Below are 27038 nucleotides of genomic sequence, written 5' to 3'. Positions count from 1 at the left end.
GAGGATTTTTGTGTCTATATTCATCGAAGATATTGGTCTGTAGTTTTACTTTTTTGTTGTGCCCTTTCCTGGCTTTGGTATTAGAGTGATACTGGTTTTGTAGAATGAGTTAGGGAGAATTCCCTCTTTCTCAATCTTTTGGAACAGTTTCAGTAGGATTGGCACCAGTCCTACCGTAAATCAGTTAGAATTTGGCTGTGGACCCACCTGGTTCCTAAGGTTGTGGTTTTTTTTTTTTTTGTTGGAAGATTTTTTATTACTGATTCAATCTCACTACTCATATTGGTCTATTCAAAAGTTCTATTTCTTCCTGGCTTGGTCTCAGGAGGTCGTATGTTTTCAGGAATTTATCCATTTCCTCTGTGTTTTCCAGTTGTGAGCATATAGTTGTTCATAGTGGTCTCTGATGGTCTTTTGTATTTCTGTGGTATCACCTGTTATGTCTCCTTTTTCATTTTTGATTATGTTTATTTGGATTCTCTTGGTTAGTCTACTTAGTGGCTTATAAATTTTCATTATCTTCTCAAAGAACCAACTTTTCGTTTTGTTGATCTTTTTCTTTTTCTTTCTTTCTTTTTTTTTTTTTTTTGTCTCTGTTTCATTTAGTTCCGCTCTGATCTTTTTTACTTATTTTCTTCTGCTAACTTTGGGTTTAGTTTGTTTTTGTTTTTCTGGTTCCTTGAGGTGCAATGTTAGGTTGATAATTTGTGATCTTTGTACTTTTTTGATGTAGGCATTATAAACTAACCTGTTAGCACTGCTTTTGTTGTATTCCATAGGTTTTGGTATATTGTGTTTTCATTTTCATTTGTTTTAAAAAATTTAAATTTCTGTCTTTACTTCTTTGTTAACCCAGTGATTGTTCAGGAGCATGTTGTTTAACTTCTTTATGTTTGTATAATTTCTGAAGTGTCTCTTTGTATTGATTTCTAGGGTTATTCCACAGTGGTCTGAGAACATACTTGATATGATTTTAATTTTTAAAAATTTATTGACTTGTTTGTGGCCTAAAATATGGTCTGTATTGGAGAATATTTCATGTGCTGATGAAGATTATGTACGTTCTATATTTGTTGGGTGGAATGTTTTGTAACTATCTGTTAAGTCAATTTGGTCAGAAGTCCAATTTAAGCCTACTGTTTCTTTGTTGATTTTCTGCCTTGATGATTTGTCTATTGCTGTGAGTGGGGTGTTGAGGTCCCCCACTATTATTGTGTTGTTATCTATTTCTTCCTTTAGGTCTAGTATTATTTGTTTTATGAATCTGGGTGCTCTGATGTTGGGTGCATATATATTAATATTTAGGATCATTATATCCTCTTGCTGAATTGATCCTTTCGTTATTATATAATGACCTTCTTTGTCTTTTTTTTTTTTAACAATTTTTGATTTAAAGTTTGTTTTATCTGGTATAGGTATAAATAATCCTGTTCACTTTTGGTTTTTGTTTGCATGAAATATCTTTTTCCACCCCTTTACTTTTAAAGTCTATATGTTTCCTTATGGGTATGGTGAGTTTCTTGTCAGCGGCACTTAGTTGGATCATGTTTTTTTTTTTTTTTTAATACATTCTTACAATCTATATCTTTTAAATGAAGCATTTAATCTATTTACATTCAAGGTTAATATTGATATGTGAGGCTTTGTTCTTGTCCTGTTGTTAGTTGTTTCATACATTCTTTCTTTTTCTGTTTTTGTCTTTATGGTTTGCCAAACTTCTGTCATGCTGCCATTTAATTCCTTTCTCTTCCTCCTTTGTGCGATTGTTTATTAGACCTTTGAGTTTTATATTTTCATGTGTTTTCATGATAATGAATATTGACCTTTCTTTTTTGTTTCTGTTTTTGAGACAGAGTCTCATTCTGTTGCCCAGGCTATAGTGCAGGGGCATCATCATAACTCACTGCAACCTCAAACTCCTGGCCTCAAGTGATCCTCCTGCCTTGGCCTGCCAAAGTGCTAGGATTACAGGTGCAATTCACCGCATCTAGCTGAATATTCACCTTTTGTTTCCATGGTTGGAACATCTTTGGGCATTTCCTATAGGGCTGATCTAATGATGATGAATTCTCTTAGTGTTTGCTTTTATGGAAATGACTTCATTTCTCCTTCGTTTTAAAACTTGTTCTGGCAAGATATAAAATTCTTGGCTGGGAGTTTTTTTGTTTCAGCACTTTGAACATTCTATCCCATTCTCTTCTGACTTGGAGGGTTTCTGTTGAGAAGTCTACTGTTAGTCTGATGGGGTTTTCTTTATAGGTGACTAGATGTTTTTGCTTGCTAATTTTAAAATTCTTTCTGTAACTTCAATGTTAGTCATTTTGATTATAATATACATGGTGAAATCCTTTTTACAGTGTACAGCATGGTGACTATACTTAATAATAGTTTTGTATTCTTGAAATTTAGATATCTCTTACGTATTCTCACCACATACACAAAAAAAATGGTTAACTATGTGAGGTGATGGATATGTTAATTAGCTTGATTGTGGTACAGTACTTCTTTCCCCCTTATCCTTGGGGAATATGTTCTAAGACACTCCAGTGGATACTGGAATCCACAGATAGTATCGAACCCTATATATACTATGTTTTTTTCCTATACTGTACATATATACCTGTATGAAAGTTTAATTTATAAATTAGACACAGTGAGATTAATAACTAATAATAAAATAGAACAATTATAACAATAGACTATAATAAAAGTTATATGAATGTGGTCTCTCTCTCTCTCTTAAAATATCTTACTGTACTGTACTCACCTATTTTTAGACCACAGTTGACTGTGGGTAACTGAAACCATGGAAGGTAAAACTGTGGATATGGGAGACTGTTGTAATCATTTCACATTATATATATATATCTCTCAAAATATCATGTTGTACACCTTATGTACAAACATTTTTGTTTGTTTATAAATCATATCAACTCATTTATTCATAATGGTATTTTCCTTTTTTGAAGCACTATATGTGATACTTGGTAGAAGAAGTTGGTATCTTTTATCTGTGTAATTGAATTTGAGTTGTATGAATTAGCCTCTTTCTTCAATGTTTTTTAACCTCATTTCCAAGAGTGGTAGACATCAGTTTTGTAGCTGTCTTGCAGAATGGTCAATTAGTGGCCATTTCAGTGTGGTGGCAGTTTTTTGTACTACATGATTATATTTTCTTGGGAGGATCTTCTTGAGGCTTTGGCTTCAATAAACTAAGCAGAGAACTTGGCCAGAAACTAAGTTCTAGGTCAGTTATGTATCAACTGTTCAGAAAATGAGGTCTGTAATGTCATTACTTGGTGTGACTTACCCTTGCTGATATCACTAGTTTACTATTAGTGTGTAAAGGGGAGCTGAAGAAACTATGGTGGAACCCATAGCCTTACCTTACACTTTGGTGATTCGTTTGCTGCTTATGTCTCTGAGCATACTAAGAAAAAAAGAGAAAAAGCCACTGTATCCTACATTAGGATGTGGCTACTGCCACAGCTTTTGAAAAAATATATATGTATCTATATATATTTAACACCATGTTAGTGCTGGGCACTGTGAGGCTCTTGGGGTACGATAGCAAATTAGGTACAATTTTTCTATCTTCAGGATGCTTATAGGCTAGTTGAGATAGGGACAGATGAGCAAGCAAGTAAATCACAGTGCGCTTACGAGCTTTGATAGGTCTGTGTGCTGAGTTCTGTAGGAGTTCTTAAGGGAAGGAGTCCCAGGTGCCCACCTTTTTGGCAGATGACCAGGCAAATCTGAACTTGCCTGGTACGTGTTTTTCTGGGAGTAGAATCAATTTTCTCCCCTAAAAGGTATTGTGTAACCGGATGGCTGATTCAGCTGATGTTTACCCCTGTGTGTTGTATTGAAAATGGGGATTGTTAAAAGCAAGGTTAACTTTTGGATTCCTCTTCTTGGCTGTGCCACTCTTGCCTTTTACTTCTGTGCATAACCAGGGATGTGCACGCTGGACTTCTGTCAGCTCATATCATACAACTGAGGGAGCGGATTTTCTGGCATATATACATATTAGTCCTTTTGTTCCTACACATCACCTAGATGAGGAGAAAATCCAGGGGTGGAAAATAAAGGTAGCTCTTTCCCCTATTTTTCTACCTCCCTGTAATACATTTAATGTGACCATACTTCCAGTTACTTATTACAGTCTCATGAATTAAGTGTAAGGATATATCCTTTGACCCAGAGGTAAAGAGTGTATTTCTTATGGCTTATTTTCATCTTTCATGTTTCACAAAAGTACAGGCTAGAGAGAAATACTAGTTTCAACTTTCAGAATTGCAATTTAATAATTGCATTAATTCATAATGTTAGTTATGCTAGCATGAGTAGTAGTAATTTTTTGATGTCTAATTTTCTGAGGTTTCCAAGATGATTTATGTCACCACTTGGTGGAGCTCTTTTATAAGTAAGTGCATTGTAAAAATGCAAGTACAAGTTGTCACTAATGAGAGGTTGTATCATCATCAGATTGGTTCAAATGAACACAACTAAATGATAGCATAATAGGTAGTCTTTTCAAGTGCTGATTGTAGATTGTGATTTAAAGTGTAATGTATATAATTACGATTTTGATCAAGAGTATTCCTAATTTTTCTCTCTCCTACTTTATATAAATTTAACATTTTTTATTGACTTAACTTTTCTCCTATTTTACAATTGTAGATAATTTAGAATAAGTATCTGGGATTAATGAGGAAGATGAAAACTATTCATTATCCTACCACCTAGAGATAATCATCAACATTTTGATTTTTTTAAACCTTCCCTTCCTTTTTTTGTTTTTTTCACAAAATAGGAATCAAAATGTATATAGAATTTTATATTCTGCTGTTTTTTCCTCCTTAACATTATATCTTGGATATTTTCCCATGTCTTTATAATATTCTTTGAAAATGTTTTAGGGGTTTTATATTATTCCAGGATATAGCTCTGTCACAACTTATTTAATCTTTTTGTGACATGTTTAGGCTTTTCTCTTTTTTTGCTATTATAAATAATTCTTCAAACATCTATTACACTAAATCTTGACTCAAGTTTTAAACTGAGCTATTTTAAGGGTCTTGATGTGTATTATCAGTGTCCTTTAATTGACACTATTTTGGGGTTCAACATTTTCAAAATATGTTTGTTAAAAAATACTGATTTTTGTTTGTTTACAAAATGCTTGTTCTTTACCCATTTTTTCCTCCATGTTTTACTGTGTCTTTTGGGTGATTGTTTTGGCTGGGTAAGAGGAATTACTTTTCTTCTGTTCTGACAATTTTTAAAGTGCTATCCTGAGCCTTTTCCATAATTTTCAGGAAAACACCTGAGTTACAGATTTTAGGTTGTAAATTGCCATTGGAAAATAAGGCCTGGAACTTAAAAGAACAATCAGGCTGGAAGGCGGAATGTGATATGAGAACCAACTGTATGGAGATGACGGGGGTAGGGGGCTGTGGGAGTAGATGAGATCGCTGAGGAAAAGAGAGGTCATGGAAAAAAGCCCTTTTTCACAACTGAAAAAGTTGTGAGAGAGAAAAAGAAGAGAGAATGAGGATGTGAGAGTGTTTCAAAGCTAAGGAAAAAAGGTTCACAGGGATGGATTAAAGAAGAAAAATTGCAACAATGTCAGATGCTGCATAGAGGTCTTCCTGGATGAAAGCCAAAAGATCTGAGGACTTAGAGAATAGCCCCAGAATAATAGTATTTGTATAGTGAGAGGGGAGTGGGTTCAGTGGGTACAGTGTATATGCATTGTGAAACTGTATATGGCGAATGTGTGTGGGAGTAGTGAGAATGGTGAGGTGTGTGTATGGTGAGGAGTGTGTGTATGGTAACGACAGTAGCTTAATAAGGTCCGGGGATGGAGGGACCTTGTAATTTTGTTTTTTAAGGTGATACAAGCTTACTTGCAACCAAAGGGAAAGAAACAGAATTGCTAGAGAAATTACAAAAGACAGAGAGGAATTAAACTAGATCTTGAAGCAGATGAGAGGCAATGTGATTTAAAATAGGAGGGAGAGAGGTAGGTATTGCAGTTATTAATTTCAGAATAGAGGAGAATATTCATTGGTCAAAGTCAGAAGAGGAACTTACAGAGGAAGATGCAGAGACATTTTGAGGAATACCGGAAGACACGGTAGTTAGAGATGATTTGATGTGAAGAATGTTGAAGCTTTAAGTATTGTGCTTCTTCAAACTTCTCAATAAAATAGAAATCAAGACCACCAGTTAAGAATACAGAACTCTAGGCCAGGTCTCTTAAGAAAAAAAGGGTACAGAACTCTTGACAGGGGGCAATGAGATTAAGGATTTCAGTAGTGAAAATGTTAAGAACATAAATGTAGAAATGTAATAAGGAAAAACTCTTAATGAAATGGAAAAATACTAAATTGAGTGTTAGGAAACTAAAAGTCTCTGGCATTGACTGCCTGTATCGACCAAGTCTTAACTCTGTAGTTTTTAATTTCTTAATCTGTACAATGAGAAGTGAATCAAATGACTTTTTCAGATTGAAAAATCTTGAATCAAGCTCAACTAAAAATGAACAAAACATATAAAACTATAGTAATCAAGGCATTATGGTATTGGTGAAAAAGACAAGTAGATCAATGGAGCAGAACAGAATCTAAAAATAGACCTGTGTGTGCACTTGCATGCACATGTGTGTGTGTGTGTGTGTAGTTAATTCATTTTCTACATAGGCATGGAGGTAATGGAGAAAGCATATCCTTCTCAACAAATGACATAGCAATTGCAAAAAATGAACTTCAGTCCCTACCTTGTACCATTTATAGAAGTTAACTCACAATGAATCATAGATCTAAACTTCTGGAAGATGATGTAGGAGAAAATCTTTGTGAGCTTGGGTTAGGCAAAGATTTCATAGATACTACCATTGAAAGCATGATCCATAAAAAAATTAATTGTGCTTAATCAAAATTAAAAGCTTCTGTTCTTTGAAATGTACCTTTTAAGAAAATAAAAAGATAAGCCATGTCTGAAATAAAGGTCACATTTTGCTCATAGGAAAGTTCTTCAAGTTCTTTAAAAATCAGAACTGATTTATAGAACATTTCATTTAGGCATTTTATCATATCACATGGTCCTGTGTTTAATTATTTTGGCTAATAAATATCCTAATAAAATTTGCTGTTATAAAAAATGAATAAATAACATACTTAATTTTAGCAACTTTAGTTACTTAATTTCTCAACCTTTAAAGGAGAGAGGAAAAAAAAAAGGCTGGAGTTGATAAAAGCATTAAGAGCAGTTATGTTCAATAGTTGATACAGCCTGAGAGCAAGGAAGGAAACCAAAACTGTGATAAGAAGTAAGCATAAAAATTCAAAAAACATGGTAGTGGGGTTATTTATTATAGAGGCAAACAACCTTTCACATCTTACTAGTTCATGAGAATTTGATCATATTAATATAAACACATATACAAAAATTAATGTTCATTTCATGAAAATATATGCTTAATTAGTCATAATAATGGAGTGTATACTTTGTTCAGTTTCAGAAATAGTATGTAATATTTGATGTAGTTTTAAAATCAAACTTGAGGTATAATTTACATAGACTAATATATGCCAATTTCAAGTCCACAGTTCAAAATGTTTTAACAGATACTAATACATTCACTCATGTAATCACCGCCATTAAGATCTAGAACTTTTTGATCATTCCAGAAACTTCTTTCATTCTCTTTTGCAATCATTTCCCAACACCTGCTTCCTGGTCCCCAAAGGAACGGTGGGGAATCTGCAGCCATTGATCTACCTTTTGACTTTAAAGATTAGTTTTGCCTTTTCTAGAATTGGATATGAAAGGAATCATGCAGTGTATCCTTTTGAGTCTGGCTCTTTCTGAGTGTAATAATTTTGAGATTTATCTATGTTGTTATATTTATTAGGACTTTTCCTTTTTATTGTCAAATAGCATTTCATTGTAGGGATATACCATAATTTGTTTATCCATGTACCTGTTTTTGAATATTTGGGTTGTTTCCAGTTTTTGGCTATTATGAATGAAGCTGCTATCAACATATCAAGTTCATTTCTCTTGAGTATGAATATGTAGGAGTGGAGTTGCCAAGTGTTATGGACAGTGTATATTTAACTTCGTAAGAACTTGCCAGACTTGTTTTCGAAAACAGTTGTGCCATTTTATATTTTCATTAGTGATGTTTAAGTGTTCCATTGCTCTGCATCCTCCCTGACCCTTGATACTGTCAGTCTTTTAAATTTTAACTATTCTGGTGTGAGTATAATTGTAATATAAGTTTCCAACTATTTATATCCCAAATAGCTAAAGTTAAGGAAAAGTTTAGAATTGGATGGCGGTAAACTTTTTATTATCCATAAAATTTGATAATCCATAACAACTGTTTTTCCTAAAGCTTTTATATAATTGAGATTTCATACAATGTAAAATTGTATCACATACTTTTCTGTTCTGTTCTATTATAATCTCCAGTTAATAATAAGCAAGTAGTTCCAACTGTTTAGCAGAACATTAGATAACTTGACATTTCTTTTGCTTTCAACTTAATATAATCCAAATTTTACCTAAAAATTTACATATTTTGAAGGTGGTATATATTGTTGGAGAAAAAAGTATTCTAAAGATAATGAAAAAATGTTTTAGTGGTGATGGTAGCTGTCACTCGTTAAGTACTAATTGTATGCTGGACACTATTATGCTGAGGGCTTTGTAAATTTAATCTTATTTAATTCTTACAAAGTGAGGTATGTATTATTATAATTTGGATTTTACAAAGAAAGCAGTTAAGAAACTGAGACATATGAATTGTGCAAGGTTAAAATACTTGAATGAATAAATTGATAAAAGAAGGAATGAATTAGAGCAAAAGAATAATAATAGAATAAGAAAATGGGCTTGTTTTTTTTCAAAAGAAGTAGTATGTATGGAGTCTAAAATCTCTTAATTTGGCTTTGATGACATTGGGTTATTGAAAAATGAAACTATTTCCAAGAACTGACTGACCCCTGAAGTTTCCATAGTAAGTTGTTATTTAACTTTTTGATCTTTCTAGTACTTTATAATATGAAAGTTGAATGTTAATGAAGTGCTTTCAAGTATATGCCTTCATAAAGATTTTTAAATGTTTATTTTGTTATGCTGAATAAGAAAAAAATCACTTATAATACAGTTTTAACACAGTATCCAGTGTATGAATAATTTAATGACATACTTGAACTTTATTTTTTTGTTCCCAGGAAGGTTATATTCAAAAGAAAAAGGAACTGTGGGGAATCTGTATCTTTATTGCAGCAGTTGACCTAGATGAGATGCCATTCACTTTTACTGAGCTGCAGAAAAACATAGAAACCAGGTAAAATTTGTAATATAAATATAGGCTTCTGCCATTAAAGAAAACTACTTCTAGATTTTCCTCTTAATAGAATGTAGGGCATTAGTGAGAAATGCTACCATTAAGTAAAACATAAAGGACATAAAGATCAAATAATGAACTGTCATTCTCTCATGGAACTATTAATGAAGAAATGCAGCAGTTTGTGTTCTGGAAAAATTTTCATTGTATCTCTCACTATTTATCTGTAGGCTTTCTTAATTGTAGCTGTTGATAAAGTGAAAAAACAGTAAGGATATTTATAAAGTAGGCTTATTATATATTAAAACCTTTATAAAAGTAGTGCGAGTGTATCTTAAAGGAATTTAGATAAGATTTATTAAAGCTCAAGGTTATTTTAATATAGTAAATACTATAATTACATGTGGTTTTTTCAGATTATGTATTGAATTGAGTATCTACTACAATACTTGGCCCAGTAATTATTAATACTTAATAAATGTTTGTGGTTGAGCTTACAAGTCTTATAAAAAGGGTTCACTAATTTGTTTTCAGTAATTCATGAACTTTATCTTGAGAAATTCTCCAGGACTTCCCGTCATTTCCTTTGTATCATATTTACAAAATGCAACAGTAAATAATTTTAGCAAATAGATAGTTGTATTTCTTCTTGGATAAAACCATCTAGAATTAAGCATAATTGGATAATTGGTGTTCTATTTAAATAAGGTAGATTAAATTGTTGCATTTTTATAATGCTTTTTCTTACTACCTCTAAGTAAAACGTGGAGACAGCCAGGTTTGGTGGCATGGTCCTGTGGTCTCAGCTACTTGGGAGGCTGAGGCTGGAGGATTGCTTGAGTACAGGAGTTCCAGGATGTAGTGCACTATGCCAGTCAGGAGTCTGCACTAAGTTCAGCATTGGTATGGTGACCTCCTATGGGCCGATGACTATCAGGTTGCCTAAGGAGGGGTGAATTGGCCCAGATCAGAAATGGGGTAGGTCAGAACTCCTGTGCTGATCATTGAGTGAAGTCACCCCTGTAAGTAGCCACTGAACTCCAGTCTGGGCATAGCAAGGCATCGTGTGTTAAAAAAAATAATAATAATGGTAAACAAAATGTGGAAACAAAGGCCATGTATATTCATAAATATACAAAATAATATAAGTAGTTCATAGAGTCAATGCCTGTGACTCCCCTCCATTCTCCCTTAAGTTGCCCCTAGAAAAAGAATTCTTTGTAACAATTCACAGCTTTCATGATACTCCAAGGAGAGGTGTTGCCATGTACCTCATAAAAACTGGAACTGAGAGTAGTTCTTTAATAAATACCATCCTAAAGTTGATTTCCTTTTCTCTGGGTGTATCTGCACATTTGCTCTGTTCTCTTCTAGTCAACATCCTAGTCTTCTACTCTTTATCATTTCTATTCCTTCTTTATTTGCTTTTCTACATAGCTTATCATGGCTGTCCCAATCCCTTCTATATCATGGGAATGTGTTTTTTTTTTTTCTTTTGAGACAGGGTCTTTCTCTGCCACCCAGGCTGGAGTGCAGTGGCATCATCATAGCTCACTGTAACCTCGAACCCCTGGGCTCAAGTGATCCTTCTGCCTCAATCTCCTGAGTAGCTGGGACTACAGGCACGCACTGGCTAATTTTTTTATTTTTTGTAGATATGGAATCTGACAGTATTGCTCAGGCTAGTCTTTAACTCCTGGCCTCAAGTGATCCTCCCACCTTGGCCTCCGAAAGTGCTGGGATTACAGGTGTGAGCCACTGCACCCAGCTGGGAACTTTTGATAACCTTCTTTTGGGTTCTCTGTTTCCTGCTCATTAGCTGAAACTTTTATTTTCCCAATTCTTGAGATAAACGTCTGATTGGTCCAGCGCAGTTGTTTGAGTAAGGGCTATAACTCATTGGTTGCTAGACAGACTATGGGTAGATCTGGTGACTACCCTTTGGTTCAGTTAGCTGTTTTGGTATAATTCCCTACATAAACTTGATTAGAAATGAGTAAGTGAGATGCAGTTGATGATTGCTGTCTTTAGTGCCCTATTGAAAAATATATGTATTGATGTTTCAGATAGGTTAATTTTTATAGAAAACAATAATAAAGAATGATTTAAAGTTATTATTTAAACAACTTAAAGATTTTAATCAGCTTTCCTTTTCTGAAAACAATTAAGTCATAGAACCATTGGTGGGGTAAAGAAAGTATGCATCGGGGTGTGTATCTGTGGCAGGGGTGGGCCATGGGTCCAAGAGCAGGATGTCAGAGCCAAAGTGGGATGAGGAAGGCATCCACATGGAAGGGGGCATGTCCTTGTGTGTGGGCAGCCTGACATGGGCTGCTTGGTGTGCAGTGTCAGAGACCACGCAGGTGTGTGGGCAGCCAGCACAGGGAGCCAGAGTGCAAGTGAGGGGAGGAGGACAGCCTAGTGTGGGGAGTCAGAGCCCTACCAAGGTGAGGAAGGTGCCCATGTGGAGGGGTGGGGCAGTCTAGAATAGGGAGTCAATCTGAGTGGAAGAGAAGAGTGTCCACGTGGGGGAGTGGGTAGCTTTGGAGATGGAAGATGGTTACTTACAGGGGGATTGGTTAAATTAGTGAATAAGTTAAGGATGAATGGGTTCCAGGTTTCTTCGCTGTCAAGGAAGAGTTATAAATATGGAAAATTTTGTTTTGGAATTGGATAAATGGATGTGAACTCATGGTTTTTTAAAACATATAGACAGATACAGAAATAAATATACATGTATATATGTGTCTCTTCATGACCCTTCTTTTTGCCTGTATTCTCAGTGAGAAAGAGATATAAGCACAGTTGTGTAGATAAAGAAATGTAAGCTGAAGGCTAATTGTTTTTTTCTCCTTCAAATTCTAGTAAAATGCAAAAAGTAATTCCTTTCAAAGTATATAATATTGATTTGATGTAGAGCTAATAATCTTTTGAATTGAAATGTCTATTATTTGAAAATGAAATAAAACAAATTTAAGTTACTGATTTACTGTTGTCTATTCTTTCATTTGTAGTGTCTATAAATTCTTTGACTTACTAAAAGAAATTGATACCAGTACCAAAGTTGATAATGCTATGTCAAGACTGTTGAAGAAGTATAATGTATTGTGTGCACTCTACAGCAAATTAGAAAGGTAAAGTAAACATTTTATTAGACCTACACCCTGATTTTTTATGTCACTGTTTATAGTTAGATTCCAACTGGAAACTATTACATATTTAGTAAAATTATTAAGTACTACTCCTTAGACTTGTCTCTTTTGCTAGTAGTTTCTTATTAATTCTTAGCTTTCTTATTTATCTAGTCATACACATTCTGAATTTTTCCTCCAAAATTAATTATTTTACTATTCTTTCATGTCTTTCATTTGTTTTAGAAAACTTTAAGCTTAGTTCCCATTTTATCCTTTTCTGCCAGAAAACTTCTAATTCTGAATGTGGAATAGTGACCTAAATTTAAGCTTTTTCCTAATAGTGTTATTTAGTTTAGAAAGAAAAAAAAAACATACTGACAATGGAAGGTGTATGTGACCTGTACTGCCAAGTAATGATTTGTACTCCCAGTGGTGGTTTAGAAGACTTTTCCCCATTACTATTCAAGTGAGAGAATAATGAATAAGCTTGGGTTAAGTTTTTTATATACTTTTCTCCCTAACCATAGTCCCCCACCCCCGATGTTACAGCCCTTAATATGGCATGAGCCTGTTACTATGTTTGTTTTGAAGCTCATTTCATTTGGATAGGATTATGAAACTTAATGTTTTAGCTAGGTAAGCAATTGTGTAATAGGATGGTAAAGGGAAAAATGAAAAAGGCATGTCCTTAGATATTCTGAAGAGAATGAGGGTGGAGATAGAGCTGGAAAGGAGCATCTTCTCAGAAGGATGTCTCTCTTTTTCTTTCTTTCCTGCTCCTTGGTTAATATGGCACTAAAACTTCAGAAGTGTGATGGAGGATGAGAAAAGTAGAGGAAAAACTCAAAGGCCTAGGGCTTTTTGAAGGAATATATTTTCCTGCCCTTGTTTTAATTGTGATATGTGGTAGCATTGGCCATCATTGTTTTGTTTTTTTGTCCTTTCTTGAAGAAAACAGAAGCTTTCTGTTTCTATTTTTTAGAAGCAAAAGAAGGAGAATTTTTTATTGTTAAAGAAAAGAAATTAAGTAATTTGCATAAGAAATGTGAACTAATTACAGAATGCTTGGAAAATACTGAAAGGCATAAATAAGAAAATATGAACCAAAATTTCAACACTGGAGATAATTACTTTTCATATTTTAGAATGTTTCTTTCCTTTGGTTATTGCTTTATGCTATCCACTATTTTATTGCACTTAAATTAGCAAACCACAATAAACATCAACTTAGTACGAGGCTGTAAGTTAGGTACTGGGGATACAAAATCCTTTGACTTTATGATCTTCAAGAAGCCTAGAGTAAATAAATAAATTATATTTTTTATAAAAATAAGTGCAATAATGAATGTGATGCTCTGTTGTAGAGGATTGTATGTAAGAAGTAGGAATTATATAGTGGGCAAAGTGTTACATTTTGTATATGTTTAAGAGTGAGAGGGGTAACTACAGGGGTGATTTTGGTCAGGAAAAAAAAGTATAGAAGAAGGGAATGTCTGAATAGGGTTTAAAAGATAAGTAGAAGTTCACCAAGCAAAATGAGTAAGAACTGGGACTGAGCATCCTAGGCAGAGTGATTAGCATGAGTAGCAGGATATAGTTTGATATTGCTAATGGCAGAAGGATAGGAAGGGATCAGATTGGTAGTGAGATTGGACTTTGCCCTGAAGGCAATGGACAGTCATTGAGTTATTTTAAGCTGGGGAGTTATATAGTCAGATTCAGTTTTTATAAAAACCACTCAGGCCTTTATAAAAGGGATTTAGAATTTTCAGTGACTAGTTATATAACATAATTTAGTTAACTTTACTAGCCTTGAGGTGGATCAGCAGGGTTTTTTCTATCTTATTTGTACCTTTTTCTGAAAAGTAATTGGGAAGATTAACTGTGATACCAAAGCCTGTTTATTTTAGGGTAGACTACATGAATATATTTGACTATTAGTTAAATAGATTCTTATGACCTGATGTGGGATTCTAACCAACCCATTGTTACAAATGAACGTAGAGAATTCAATCAGCTTTGCTGGCAAAGTAATAAAAAAAAAAAAAGAAAAAAGAAAAAAAAGAATTCAATCATTGTAATTAGATATTACAATGACGTGAAATGTCATGAATTGGAAAACTCTACTTTAAGTTTGTTTCGTAATGCTATACATTTTTTTCAATGTATGTTTCTTAAAATAAGATGAAGAAAGCATGATAAAATTGCTCTGATTTCAAATTAGGATAAAAAGTTTAAAAGTAACTTTAAAAAACACCATAACGATAATGTAATTATTTCTTCTTTTCAGGACATGTGAACTTATATATTTGACACAACCCAGCAGTTCGTAAGTAGTTCAGAGCATGTTATTTTTCACTTTTTAAAAAAGATTTTTCTGGAATAATCATAAACATATGGATAATGTTAGGGTTAGTTTGATTGATTATTGCATGCTACTTCATGAATTAAGCTCAATTTAAGTACTAGGTAGATTATTTATCTTCTCACAAAGAAAATGGTGTGAAATGCATGCCTTGTGCTACAAGGAAGAACTAACTAATAAGGTAGAAATTGACTGAGGGCAACCTTATCTCTGACTCTGGGAAATATGCAAATTCATTGACTAAATCTTTATTGAAGGTCTGTTACAGGTACTATATTAATTAAGACTCAGCATAGTTTTTGTGTAAGAATAAATATAAAAGTCTACATTAAAATTTCAAAATTATTATTTTAAAATGTATAACGCATACTCATGTAGAGCTCCAGAGTTTTTCCTTGGAAACAGAATGAGTAGCACATGAGATTTTCCACCCCATTGAAGATGATTGATATAAGGGGAAATTGTATATTTATTGATTAATTGATATGAATTATTAATTCCAACAAGTGAATGTCTGTGGAAAAATAATCAAGGCACAGTGTTAAATTGGCAAACTAGAGTCACCCAAACTATTTTTCTGCTTACAGTGTTGATTTTAATTAGAAAACAAAGAGCAAAAAAAGTATTAAGGTAATTTGAAACCAAGTATATTATAGTATAACATGTCCTTTATATATTTTTACATTAGAATTTAGATACTCAATATTTCCTTTACAAAATGTATGCTATTCTGTGTGTTAAATGTAATATCCTGGTAGAAATATTAAGTGAATTGAGATAAATTAAATTTAGGTATAAATTATACATTTAAAAGGAACTGTATTCTATGCATTTAACTCAAGACTGTTTAAAAAAAAAAAAAACAACAAAAAAACACCCAAAAGCTATAGTTGGAAAACTTTTTATCCGTATTAAATTTTTCTTGTTTTTTCTGCTTCCTATTTGTTTACTAGGATATCTACTGAAATAAATTCTATGTTGGTGCTAAAAGTTTCTTGGATCACATTTTTATTAGCTAAAGGTAAATTCATTATGCTTATTTCATGATAATGTTTCAAATGTAATAATTAAATTGACATTCTTTTGAACTAAATCCCCAAATTTTTATTCACACCCCTCTCCTACATTTAATGCACACCCTACCCGCCCATTCTCTGCGTGTCTTAACTGTTAGCAAGTTCTTATGATTCTGGTATTGAAAACAACCTTGGAAATGTTTCATTTTATTTCTATTACTAATATTCCACCTTTCCTTCCTTCCTTTTTTTTTTTTAAGAATAATGAAGTTACTATTTTTATAAAAATGATATTTATTCATGATAAATCATTCAAACAATACAGCAAAGCACGAAAAGTTACCCAAACCTAAGAATAATTATCATTAAAATTATGTGATTGTCATTCCAGATATATCTTTTTATATGCATTTTGATAAAAATGGTGGGTAAATGAGTGCATTCACAAACAGATATAATTTTCTACAAATAGGATCATACTATAGTGTTACCTTTAAAATATAAAGGTTAATTTTACTCAAGTTTTACAGAGGAAAAGAAGTAAGAGAAATGAAAGGAATTGTTTAAAAAGTGTTTTGTCCCTTTAAGTTGTGTCATTTTTAAAAATATTTCCTTAAGATTATGAAAAAGCATGAGAAAATGAAGAGGTTAGAGTCTTTAACTTTGTGTTTTGATTTAAAACACTATACTTTAATCTGTTTTGAAGAAGGTAGTTAGTATCCTTATTCTTCCTGGCACCTCCCTTCTCCCCACTTTCTGATTGGTTCATTTTATTATTATTACATTATCAAAGATCATAACATTTACATTCTGTTCTGTAATTATAATTACTATACTTGTTTAGTCACAGTTCTGTATTTTAATGGATTCCAAGCTTATTATAACTCCTATATCATAGATTCTTCATTTCTGAGATTTTTATTTTGTTTCATCTTTTGGCTAGATTTTACCATCAAGAAGTTGTTAAAATAGGCTTTCTGGTGTTTTATTCCCCTTGACATGTTTTTTTTTTTTTGAGACAGAGTCTCACTTTGTTGCCCGGGCTAGAGTGAGTGCCGTGGCGTCAGCCTAGCTCACAGCAACCTCAAACTCCTGGGCTTAAGCGATCCTACTGCCTCAGCCTCCCAAGTAGCTGGGACTACAGGCATGCGCCACCATGCCCGGCTAATTTTTTCTATATATATTTTTAGTTGTCCAGATAATTTCTTTCTATTTTTAGTAGAGACGGGGGGTCTCGCTCAGGCTGGTCTCGAACTCCTGACCTCAAGTGATCCACCCACCTCGGCCTCCCAGAGGGCTAGGATTACAGGCGTGAGCCACCACACCCAGCCCCCCTTTGACATGTTTATGAATCGTGTCTATAGCCTTTATACTTGAAGGACAACTTGACCATGTATCCTATTCTTGGGTCATGTTTTGTGTCCCTTAGGACAATATTTTCTGGCATCCAACATTGCTGTTGAGAAATCTGAGGCTTGGCTGGCCTGAGTGTAGTGGTGTTTACAACTAATTGATCACAGCCAGTTACAGATTTCTTTGTTCCTTCTCCATTCCCATTGCTTCACTTGACTGGCCTAAAAAAGAAAAGAAAAGAAATCTGAGCCCACCTTAATTTCCCCTCCTCATTTACTTCCTGAATTCTTGTAGAGTTCTTTTTCTTTTAAATTTGAGGTTTAATACTTTAACCAGAATACCTCTGGATTTTTATTATTCTGCATTACGGTTGTTTTTTTTAATACCATTTCTCTTTTTAAACTGTAGTTTCTGCTCTTCATTTCGGAAAATCTTAATATACTGTATGTTTAAATATTATTCTGTTCGGTTAAGTTATTCTATACCATCATGTTTTAGGAACATTGTTCTGTGCTGGATTGGCTTTGTCCTCCTAGTTATTATCTTCTCTCATATTATTCTGATCTTTTGTCTTTTTTTCTCATTTTTTTTGTCATCTGAAACTTTTCTTATATTTTGAGCTAAACTATTTTTGTAATGGTCTTTTTTGGTCCTCAGTTTTTTATTAGCTTGTCCAGCTCTTTTTATATAATTTGAGTTCATTTAGTTCTTAGTGTAAGAACTCATAGGGTATTTTCTTCTTTTAGATTCTTTTCCAGAGTAGTTTCTGTATCTGATTTTCCCCTTCTTATGTTGTGATTCTTTTTTTTTTTTCTTTTTTAAATTTTCTGTAATGTGTTTGCATGCTCACTGTGCTTTTTCTCTCTTCTTGCTGGGACTGTATGTGAGTAACCCTGATTTGATGTTTAGTTTTTTCTGCTATATTGTGAGTGAATCTCCCTTCACTCCTCACTTAGTCTATGACTTGTTTGTGTTCATGTTCCCCAAAGAACTACAGTATAAGAACAGGAATTTTTATCGTACCTACTTATACTCAGAAGGTAAGGGAGGAAGTAGAGAATTTATCTGAGTGATGCAAGCCTTTGATGCTCTGGGTTTTTGTTAGAATGAACTCTGTAACAAAACATTTCCAGTGGCAGTTTTATTTTTTTTCCATAACAGGACTGTGTTGGGATTCAGATTGTTCTCAATTCAGCACGGTATACTAGAGTCTGTGTTAGTCAAAAAGTTAGCTATAGTTGTTTACTTCCTCCATTTTACCCTTCTCCATCAGCCATTTCTACTTCTTTAAAAGGAAGAAGATGGGGATGCCCTCTGAGTTAGTATCTCTCAAATTTGGTATTGGTGCTAGCACTGTTTTTCCTCTTTCATTTCATTATTAGATAGTGGAGGAGAGACATTCTTTCATCTGACTTCACTCTACTATTTTTACCCAGAAATACCTATAATTTCTAATAAGTTCCTAATGAGTATATTGCAAACATACTTTTTGCACTGTATCTATGAATATATTAATAGAAAACCTACCTGATGCAGGGTTACCTGTTTTTTTACATAGTTTCTGTACTTTTAATATTTGTAGATATTACTACTGGTTGAGCAGTCAGAAGATAGTGAATCCAATAGAACTCCTTTTTTAAAAATAATGCCTAATATAGAGCCATAAGCAAATGTGTTATAACTGTATTTGATCATGATTTGTATATTTTGTGTAGCTACACTATTTGTTTTCTCAGGTATCTATTATATGCATTTATTTCCTCATAGCCCTCTAGTTGTATGTATATTAACTTTAAAGGTTTTGTGCTAAATAATTATTTTACAAATGACTTTATAATTATCTACTAATTTTATTTCTTGATGGTTTTGGTTATTGTAATACTTTGGAGGGGCATTAAAATCAAAAATATATAAGGTTTCATAAATAATTAGAATAAAGATAAGCATGTATACCTCAAAATTATTTTCAGAAGTAATAAATTCTATAACTCTTACCAAAATTGGAAACAAGTTTAAAAAAGCAAAATGCAAATGATTTTAAACATAAGGAATGAATTTTCGTAATACTGAAATGTAAAATTCTCAGAGTAGACTTATAGTTCATTTATAATTTCATAACTTCATATATTTTAATTTATATTTTATATATTTTCAACCTCTAAAACTTTGATTTTTTTCCAAAAAAAAATCTTTACTATGCCTGTAGTGATTGTTGAGTGAATAAGTATGTGGATACACCCATACCCACAATTTTCTCTGCTATAAAGATCTGACTCTAACTTGTTTTAAAAATGTGAAACTTTTATTTCCAGGGGAAGTGTTACAAATGGAAGATGATCTGGTGATCTCATTTCAATTAATGCTATGTGTTCTTGACTATTTTATCAAACTCTCACCTCCCGCATTACTAAAAGAACCATATAGTAAGTATTTTAAATAATTTATGCCTCTCCTACTTTGTCATTCAGCACTTGTTTATTGAATGTCTAGTGGGTACCAAACATGGTTCTAATGCTGAGAGGATGATAAAAAATAAATCAAACTTGGACTTTGCCGTCAAGTAGCATAAGTTACAGAAGGAAAGATAAGACATATAAACTTTGTAATTGATACTATTTCATTGGGTGATGAGATGAGAAGTGAATTTAAATAAAAATAACTATTGCTGATATAATTAGATAGCATTAAGCAAGGATTAGTACAGTATATTCCTCTTAACCTAGAATTGCTTCCTTTGGTGGCCTCAAGAGTAGAATTTTAAAATCACTTATACTACAGAAAAATGTAAACTTAACCAAGGCTGGACTGATTCCTCGCTCCTGACATGATGAAAGTATTAATAATAATACTAAAAATAATAGATGACAAAACATGGAAGTTTCAAAGTGTTGTGGTTTTTTTTTGTTTTTTTTGTTTTTTTGAGACAGAGTCTCACTTTGTTGCCCAGGCTAGAGTAAGTGCCGTGGCGTCACCCTAGCTCACAGCAACCTCATACTCCTGGGCTTAAGCGATCCTACTGCCTCAGCCTCCCGAGTAGCTGGAACTACAGGCATGTGCCACCATGCCCGGCTAATTTTTTTCTATATATATTTTTAGTTGGCCAGATAATTTCTTTCTATTTTTTAGTAGAGACGGGGTCTCGCTCAGGCTGGTCTTGAACTCCTGACCTCAAGCAATCCACCCGCCTCAGCCTCTCCGAGGGCTAGGATTACAGGCGTGAGCCACTGTGCCCGGCCAAAGTGTTGTTGAAGTGGCTGAAAGGCTCAAGCCTAGTTAATCTTTGTGAACAATAACTTAATGGAAAAATGAAGTCTGGAGAAGAATTTTGAAAATGTGTTGAACATGGTTTAGTAGAGAAGGCAGAAACCTTCATTTAGCGGAAACCACACGCAAAGTAGAGGAAGAAATAAAAAAAAATTGTGTATAGAAAATAATAAATATACTTCAAAAATTTCCCAGCCTTTAAAATTACTTTTCTTTCACAGACTTTGTTCTTTTGGATAATTCATATCTACATTTAATTCTCTAAGTGTTCTGTCAAAGAGAAACCAGGGTGAGATATTGAATTGACTAAGTATGGTAAACTTTTAATTAGCTTTTGTTACGGAGAATTTCAAATGAATATAAAAGTAGACAATAGTATAATAAACCTCCATGTATTTGCCATTTAGCTTTAGCAGTTAACAGTGGTCAATCTGTAGCCCCATCTCCTACCCAGTCTCCCTAGCTGTATTTTTTTGAAGCACATCTTTGCATATCGGTTCCTCCTTATACATTTCAGTATGTATCTGTAAAAGATAAAGACTTCTTTAAAAAAACGTAGCAACAGTACCATTATCATACCTAAAAGTCAATGAATAGTGAAATATCTAGTAAATGTTCAGATTTTCTATTATCTTATAAATGTAAATTTAAAAATTTTTTACAGGTTGACTGAATCAGAATCTAAGATCTACACTTTGTGATTGGTTGATGCTTTTAAAAATAAGATTGTTTGTCTTATTGAGTTTTTCACAGTCTAGTTTGTTTTCTTTTTTTTAAGGCAAAAGAAGTATTTTTTTAAGTTTTTAAAAATTTTTTATTTCAATAGATTTAGGGGGTGCTGGAAGTGTTTTTTGTTACATGGATGAATTACATAATGCTAAAATCAAGGCTTTTAGTGTACCCATCACCATAGTAGTGTATATTGTATCTATTAGGTAGATTTTTATCCCTCATCCCTCCTTCACCCTCCCTCTTCTTAGTTTTCCATGTCCATTACATCACTTTATGACCATATATACCCCTCGTTTAGCTCCCACTTATAAGTGAGAACATGTGGTATTTATTTTTCCATTCCTGAGATACTTCACTTAGGATAATGGTCTCCAGTTCCATCCAAGTTGCTGCAAAAGATATTATTTCATTCCCTTTTATGGCTGAGTAGTACTCCACGGTGAGTATGTGTGTGTGTGTGTGTGTGTGTATAAATGTGATATATATATCATATTTTCTTTATGCATCAGTGGGTGGACACTTGGGTCAATTCCATATCTTTGTAATTGTGAATAGTGCTGTGATAAACGTTGAGGTGCAGGTGTCTTTTTTAATAGAATGACTTCCTTTCCTTTGAGTAGATACCCAATAGGCACAGTCTAGTTTTTACTGATTGTATACTGTGGTATAGTTTAACATGTTCCTTTGTACTCTCAATTTCTTATAAGTTGTTGATTGGGTCTAGAGAGAATAAATACTTTTTAATCATATGTAATATCTTTAATAGCTGAAACTATATTCAGTTTGAATTGGGAATGCTCAAAATAATCCAAGGGATTTTTTAAATCACAGTTTATCATAACATGGTTGTATTTACATACCTATCTTTTAAAAGAATCATAATTTATTAAAACTTTTAAAATGTATTTGTCTTTATGTTATATACATAGAAATTGAATCCATAAATATTTGCTCATTATTTTTAAGACTGCAAGATAGGAAACATTTTTTTCTGTTGCAAACTGAGTAGGATATACTTAAGATTACTTTATAAGTTGACTATTTCCCTGCCTTCTCTTTGTATTAGTTTATGACTGTAGGTATTTTACAGTTTTTTTTTTTTTTTTTGAGACAGAGTCTCACTTTGTTGCCCAGGCTAGAGTGAGTGCCGTGGCGTCAGCCTCGCTCACAGCAACCTCATACTCCTGGGCTTAAACTATCCTACTGCCTCAGCCTCCCAAGTAGCTGGGACTACAGGCATGCGCCACCATGCCTGGCTAATTTTTCTATATATATTTTTTAGTTGGCCAGATAATTTCTTTCTATTTTTAGTAAAGATGGGGTCTCGCTCTTGCTCAGGCTGGTCTCGAACTCCTGAGCTCAAACAATCCACCCGGCTCGGCCTCCCAGAGTGCTAGGATTACAGGCGTGAGCCACCGCGCCCAGCCTATTTTACAGTTCTTTTTGGGCTATTTGGGGTCAGGGGAGAATAGGGATGGCAAAAGTTAATATCAATATGTAACTTATAGTAGGTATTCAATAAATAGATGAAATTGTTACTTTTCTAGTGAAGCCTAACAAGTAAAAGTAATGGAATGTTACCAAATTATTTCTGACCTTCTGAGTTATAATTAGAATACTTCATTATTTTATATGATGGAATGTGCAATTGTGCTTATCTAATTTACCATTTTTACAGAAACAGCTGTAATACCCATTAATGGTTCACCTCGAACACCGCGGCGAGGTCAAAACAGGAGTGCACGGATAGCAAAACAACTAGAAAATGATACAAGGATTATTGAAGTTCTCTGTAAAGAACATGAATGTAATATAGATGAGGTAATTTAACTTCATGATTTCTTTAAAACAAGTTAAAGTAGATTTAGATGTAAGTTCTTCCTAACAGTATATACTTCTTTTGTGATGAGCATGCTTTTTGTAATTAGTGGCAACTCTTATGCAGTAGCAAAATATTTAGAAAAAAATGTATTTTTCATATTTAGTTACTTTGGTTTTAAAGAGAGTAGCTCCCTTGCTCTGGCATCACTGAAACATGTATCATCAAGACAAGAGTTTTCAGATGTATTTGTTCTTTGATTCTTCTGAGGGTGCTGATACCCGTCATGTTTTAAAATACCCTGCCAAGAAAACTCCAGTGTTTTGGTTTAGTGATAAGGGATACCAATATTAAATTTCTGTTCACCCTTCTTTAATTACTCTCTTTCTAAATATACCAGATGTTAATGGCCAGTGGAGAATACACATGAACAATTATCTTGGTCATAGAATCTGTAATGTTAGAATCAGAAGAAATCTTACGAATAATGCACTCAACCTCCTTCTAGTAATGATTAAACAAGCTTCCAGAGACTGATAGTTCATTACTAATAAAGTCTACACTAGACTTTGAGACAACTGGTACTAGTGCTTCTGTTACTTTACTGTGCAGTTTTCTTATAATTTGTTACATTGCCCACAATTCACTATAACCAGATACCAGTGAAAAATGTCACATCTTTGAAATTTTGCTGTAAAGTTTGGGAAGGAGCGGAGGTATGGTTCCAAAATCTAGTTTAAGAAGCGTTAGAATGATTTACCAAGCTATCTGGGTTTTAGCACCATGGCTCTTGTTAATTTCAACAAAATACACAGTTTATCCTTGGATGACATGGGTTTGAACTGTACAGGTCCCCTTATATGCAGATTTTTTTTCAATAAATATATTGGGAACTTTTTTGGAGATTTGTGACAATTTGAAAAAACTTGAAGAAACTTTTTGGTGTAGAAATACCAAAAAAATTAATAAAAAGTTAAGTATGTCAGTGCAGAAAATATATATAAATACTAGTCTATTTTGCCATTTACAACTATAAAATATACACAGATCTATTGATTTATTATAAAAAGTTAAAATTTATTAAATTTATTAACAGCATAAATTAACTATAGTCTATATTGTGCTACTGTAATAATTTTATATCCACTTCCTGTTACTATTAGGTGAGCTCAAGCATTGCAAGTATCCCTCAAAAATGCTGTATATCTCCAAGAGAGCAGTTAATCTCTCTAATAAATTTCGTATGGCAGTAAAAAGTGATCTCTTGAGGTTCTCGCTTATTTTTCATGTTCAGTCCTTGGGACTCACACAAACTGCCACTAATGATGCTGGAAGTGCTCCTTAGAAGCAGAGACAAATTATGACATTACAAGAAAAAGTTGGATTGCTTAATAATGTACCGTAGATTGAGGTCTGTAGCTGTGGTTACCCACCATTTTAAACAGGCAATTCATCTTGTTTAAGGATGACATAACCTTATTGTAAATGTATCTTTTCTTCCTTATGGTTTTCTTAATAATATTTTCTTTTCACTAGCTTACTTTATTGTCAGAATACAGTATATAATACACATACAAACAGCATATGATACGTATAACATACAAATTTGTGTTAATCGACTGTTTATGTTATTGGTAAGGCGTCTAGTCAACAGTAGGCTACTAGTAAAGTTTTGGGAGAGTCAAAAGTTATACGTGAACCTATATTCCCAGCTACTCAGGAGGCTGGGCGAGAGGATTGCTTGAGTCCAAGAGTTTGAGGCTGTGGCATGCTGTGATCGCACCTGTGAATAGCCACTGCACTCAAACTTGGGCAACATGGTGAGACACCCATCTCTAAAAAATGAAAAAAAAGTTATACATGGATTTTCAACTGGCATGGGGATTGGCGCCCATAACTCCATATCGTTCAAGGGTCAACTGTGTATAGATAACAGATGTATCAACTTTATATATATATTTTTTACTTTCTTTTTTAGAATCACAAATTATCTTTGCAAATAGGCTGACAAATGTAGTTGAAATATGTCTTTTTACTTCAGTTCTGTTGCTTGTTTTCAGGATAATAGTAGTAAATGCAGTTTTCTAATTCCTGATTGTTAATTCTCTGGATTTCAGAACTACTTGTAAAATTTCATTTTTAAGATTAGGAATAAATCATTTTTTTTACTTTTAATTTTAAACAATTTCTCAGAATTTAGAATCTTTATAGTTACTATTTTTAAAGTATAGTCAATTAAAAACTTTATTGTAATTAATTGATATTCGATTACCTACATGTTACATTTATGGCTGTATAACAAATGGTTAGTCATACTAATTGATTAATTAAAACTGCCCACCTTATAAATATTCTAGGTAAGTGGGAGTTAGAAAATAAAACTAATAAGTATTTTAGAGACTTAATTCTTACAATTTATTTGGTGAGTAGAAGGTAGGAACTGATATTAGATTATTCCCACCTTAATTAATGTAGACTTGGAGTTTAGAAAAGTAATTTAAGTGCAGAAAACCAAGTTGTTTAAAATTTTATAACATTGCAAATGTAGAATAGCCAGGAATATAACTCCAGGTTTTCTGAGTGTGTATGTGTTTTTTTTTAAATCCATGTTAACTATAGGGTGCTTTTACATGAAACAATATATAATCCCACAAAAGATTATTTGGTTTTGAAATAAATTATTGAACATTAATTTCATGTATGAAATTGTTTTCTTAAATTTATGCCTTAAAATTGACTTTATATTCCCTGAGCAGAAGTCAGATTATTCCTAATCTGACCTGTGTGTGAAGTGACCCAAAATTATGCTTTGGGGAGAATTCAGAGGCAGTGTAGAGAAGTGACTTGGCTTTGATGGTAGACAGACTGGATTTTAATTCCAGTTCTGCCACTTCCTAGTTGTGCAACTTTGGTGAAGTTGCTTACTTTTTTTGAATGTCTTGTCTTTTTAATCATTAGTTAAATGTGGAATATTGAAGTTGGTTTCAGTGAGTTCTCTTCCTACAAATGCCATTCATTAGCAATTCTCCACTTACCTCCATTTTAGGGGCAGAATTCTACCTCACATACATTAAAAAATAAATAATGGAATTAATTATAAGTAAGTATCACACTAGCTTGGATGGATGTAATTAATTAAAAGTCAGTTAACACTTTCGTACTGTTGTTAATAGTGACAGATTAGGCTTTGTTTTGTTTTAAATTTTAATGGTCATGTTGTAACTTTATTTTTTTCAGGTGAAAAATGTTTATTTCAAAAATTTTATACCTTTTATGAATTCTCTTGGAATTGTAGCTTCTAATGGACTTCCAGAGGTAATCTGAAAGAAGATAATGAAAATAAATATGTTTTGAGACTTTGGGGAGGGGGGATTAGTTCTCTAAATTTCTTAAGATCAATTTACTGTAAATCAAATTTTTTTTGCCTGAGGAAAGTAATCTATAAGGAGAAGTGTGTTGAAACCAACTTTATAGTAACAAAAAAAACTTCTGAATATGTATGTAAATGTATAAACAAGCATCATTTTGTGATTTATACTAGAAATTTATTTGTACTGAAATTTTTCAAAACCTCAAGTGTAAGCTTTTCAATTTCCAAATGCCATCAAATATCTAAATATACACAATCATATTTGATTCTAATTTACTTTGGTATGCATCCTTAATCACAGAATCCATGATTAGTACCATCAACATTATTGGTATTACCATATTGTGGAACACCTCTTTTGAGCATTTTTAAAAACTACTTAATTGAAAATAAATTTGGTTGAAATGACTGAAATAGTATTGCAAAAATGTTTTACCTTAGTGATGACCATCCATCTGCCTGTTTTGTTTCACATTTTGCCACAAATGTGTTTTCATTGAGAACAGAACAACTGAGACCTTTAGGTGGTAAGGTGAAATATGTGGAGAGAGGGATGCCATGACAAATGATTAAAAACAAAAGCAGTGTTTTAGAAGAACCTTGTATTAGTTACCAAGACCC

At 33.1% G+C, this 27038-nt stretch overlaps 1 protein-coding gene across 2 annotated transcripts in view; it reads left to right on the top strand.

Moving 5' to 3' along the window:
• RB1 (RB transcriptional corepressor 1) overlaps positions 1–27038 on the top strand; it is a 126374-nt gene that overhangs the window by 11885 nt on the left and 87451 nt on the right. For both annotated transcript variants that reach the window (XM_045567435.1, XM_045567436.1), the window contains exons 3-9: positions 9249–9364; positions 12379–12498; positions 14789–14827; positions 15817–15884; positions 19545–19655; positions 22907–23049; positions 26285–26362. In XM_045567435.1, coding sequence (XP_045423391.1) covers positions 9249–9364; positions 12379–12498; positions 14789–14827; positions 15817–15884; positions 19545–19655; positions 22907–23049; positions 26285–26362 — 675 coding nt within the window. The remainder of the gene's footprint in view (positions 1–9248; positions 9365–12378; positions 12499–14788; positions 14828–15816; positions 15885–19544; positions 19656–22906; positions 23050–26284; positions 26363–27038) is intronic.

The sequence above is a fragment of the Lemur catta genome, chromosome 13, assembly GCF_020740605.2.
Source record: "Lemur catta isolate mLemCat1 chromosome 13, mLemCat1.pri, whole genome shotgun sequence".
Lineage (NCBI taxonomy): Eukaryota > Metazoa > Chordata > Mammalia > Primates > Lemuridae > Lemur > Lemur catta.
Note: the sequence above shows the minus strand (reverse complement) of the source record. Positions and strands in the feature narration are given on the sequence as shown.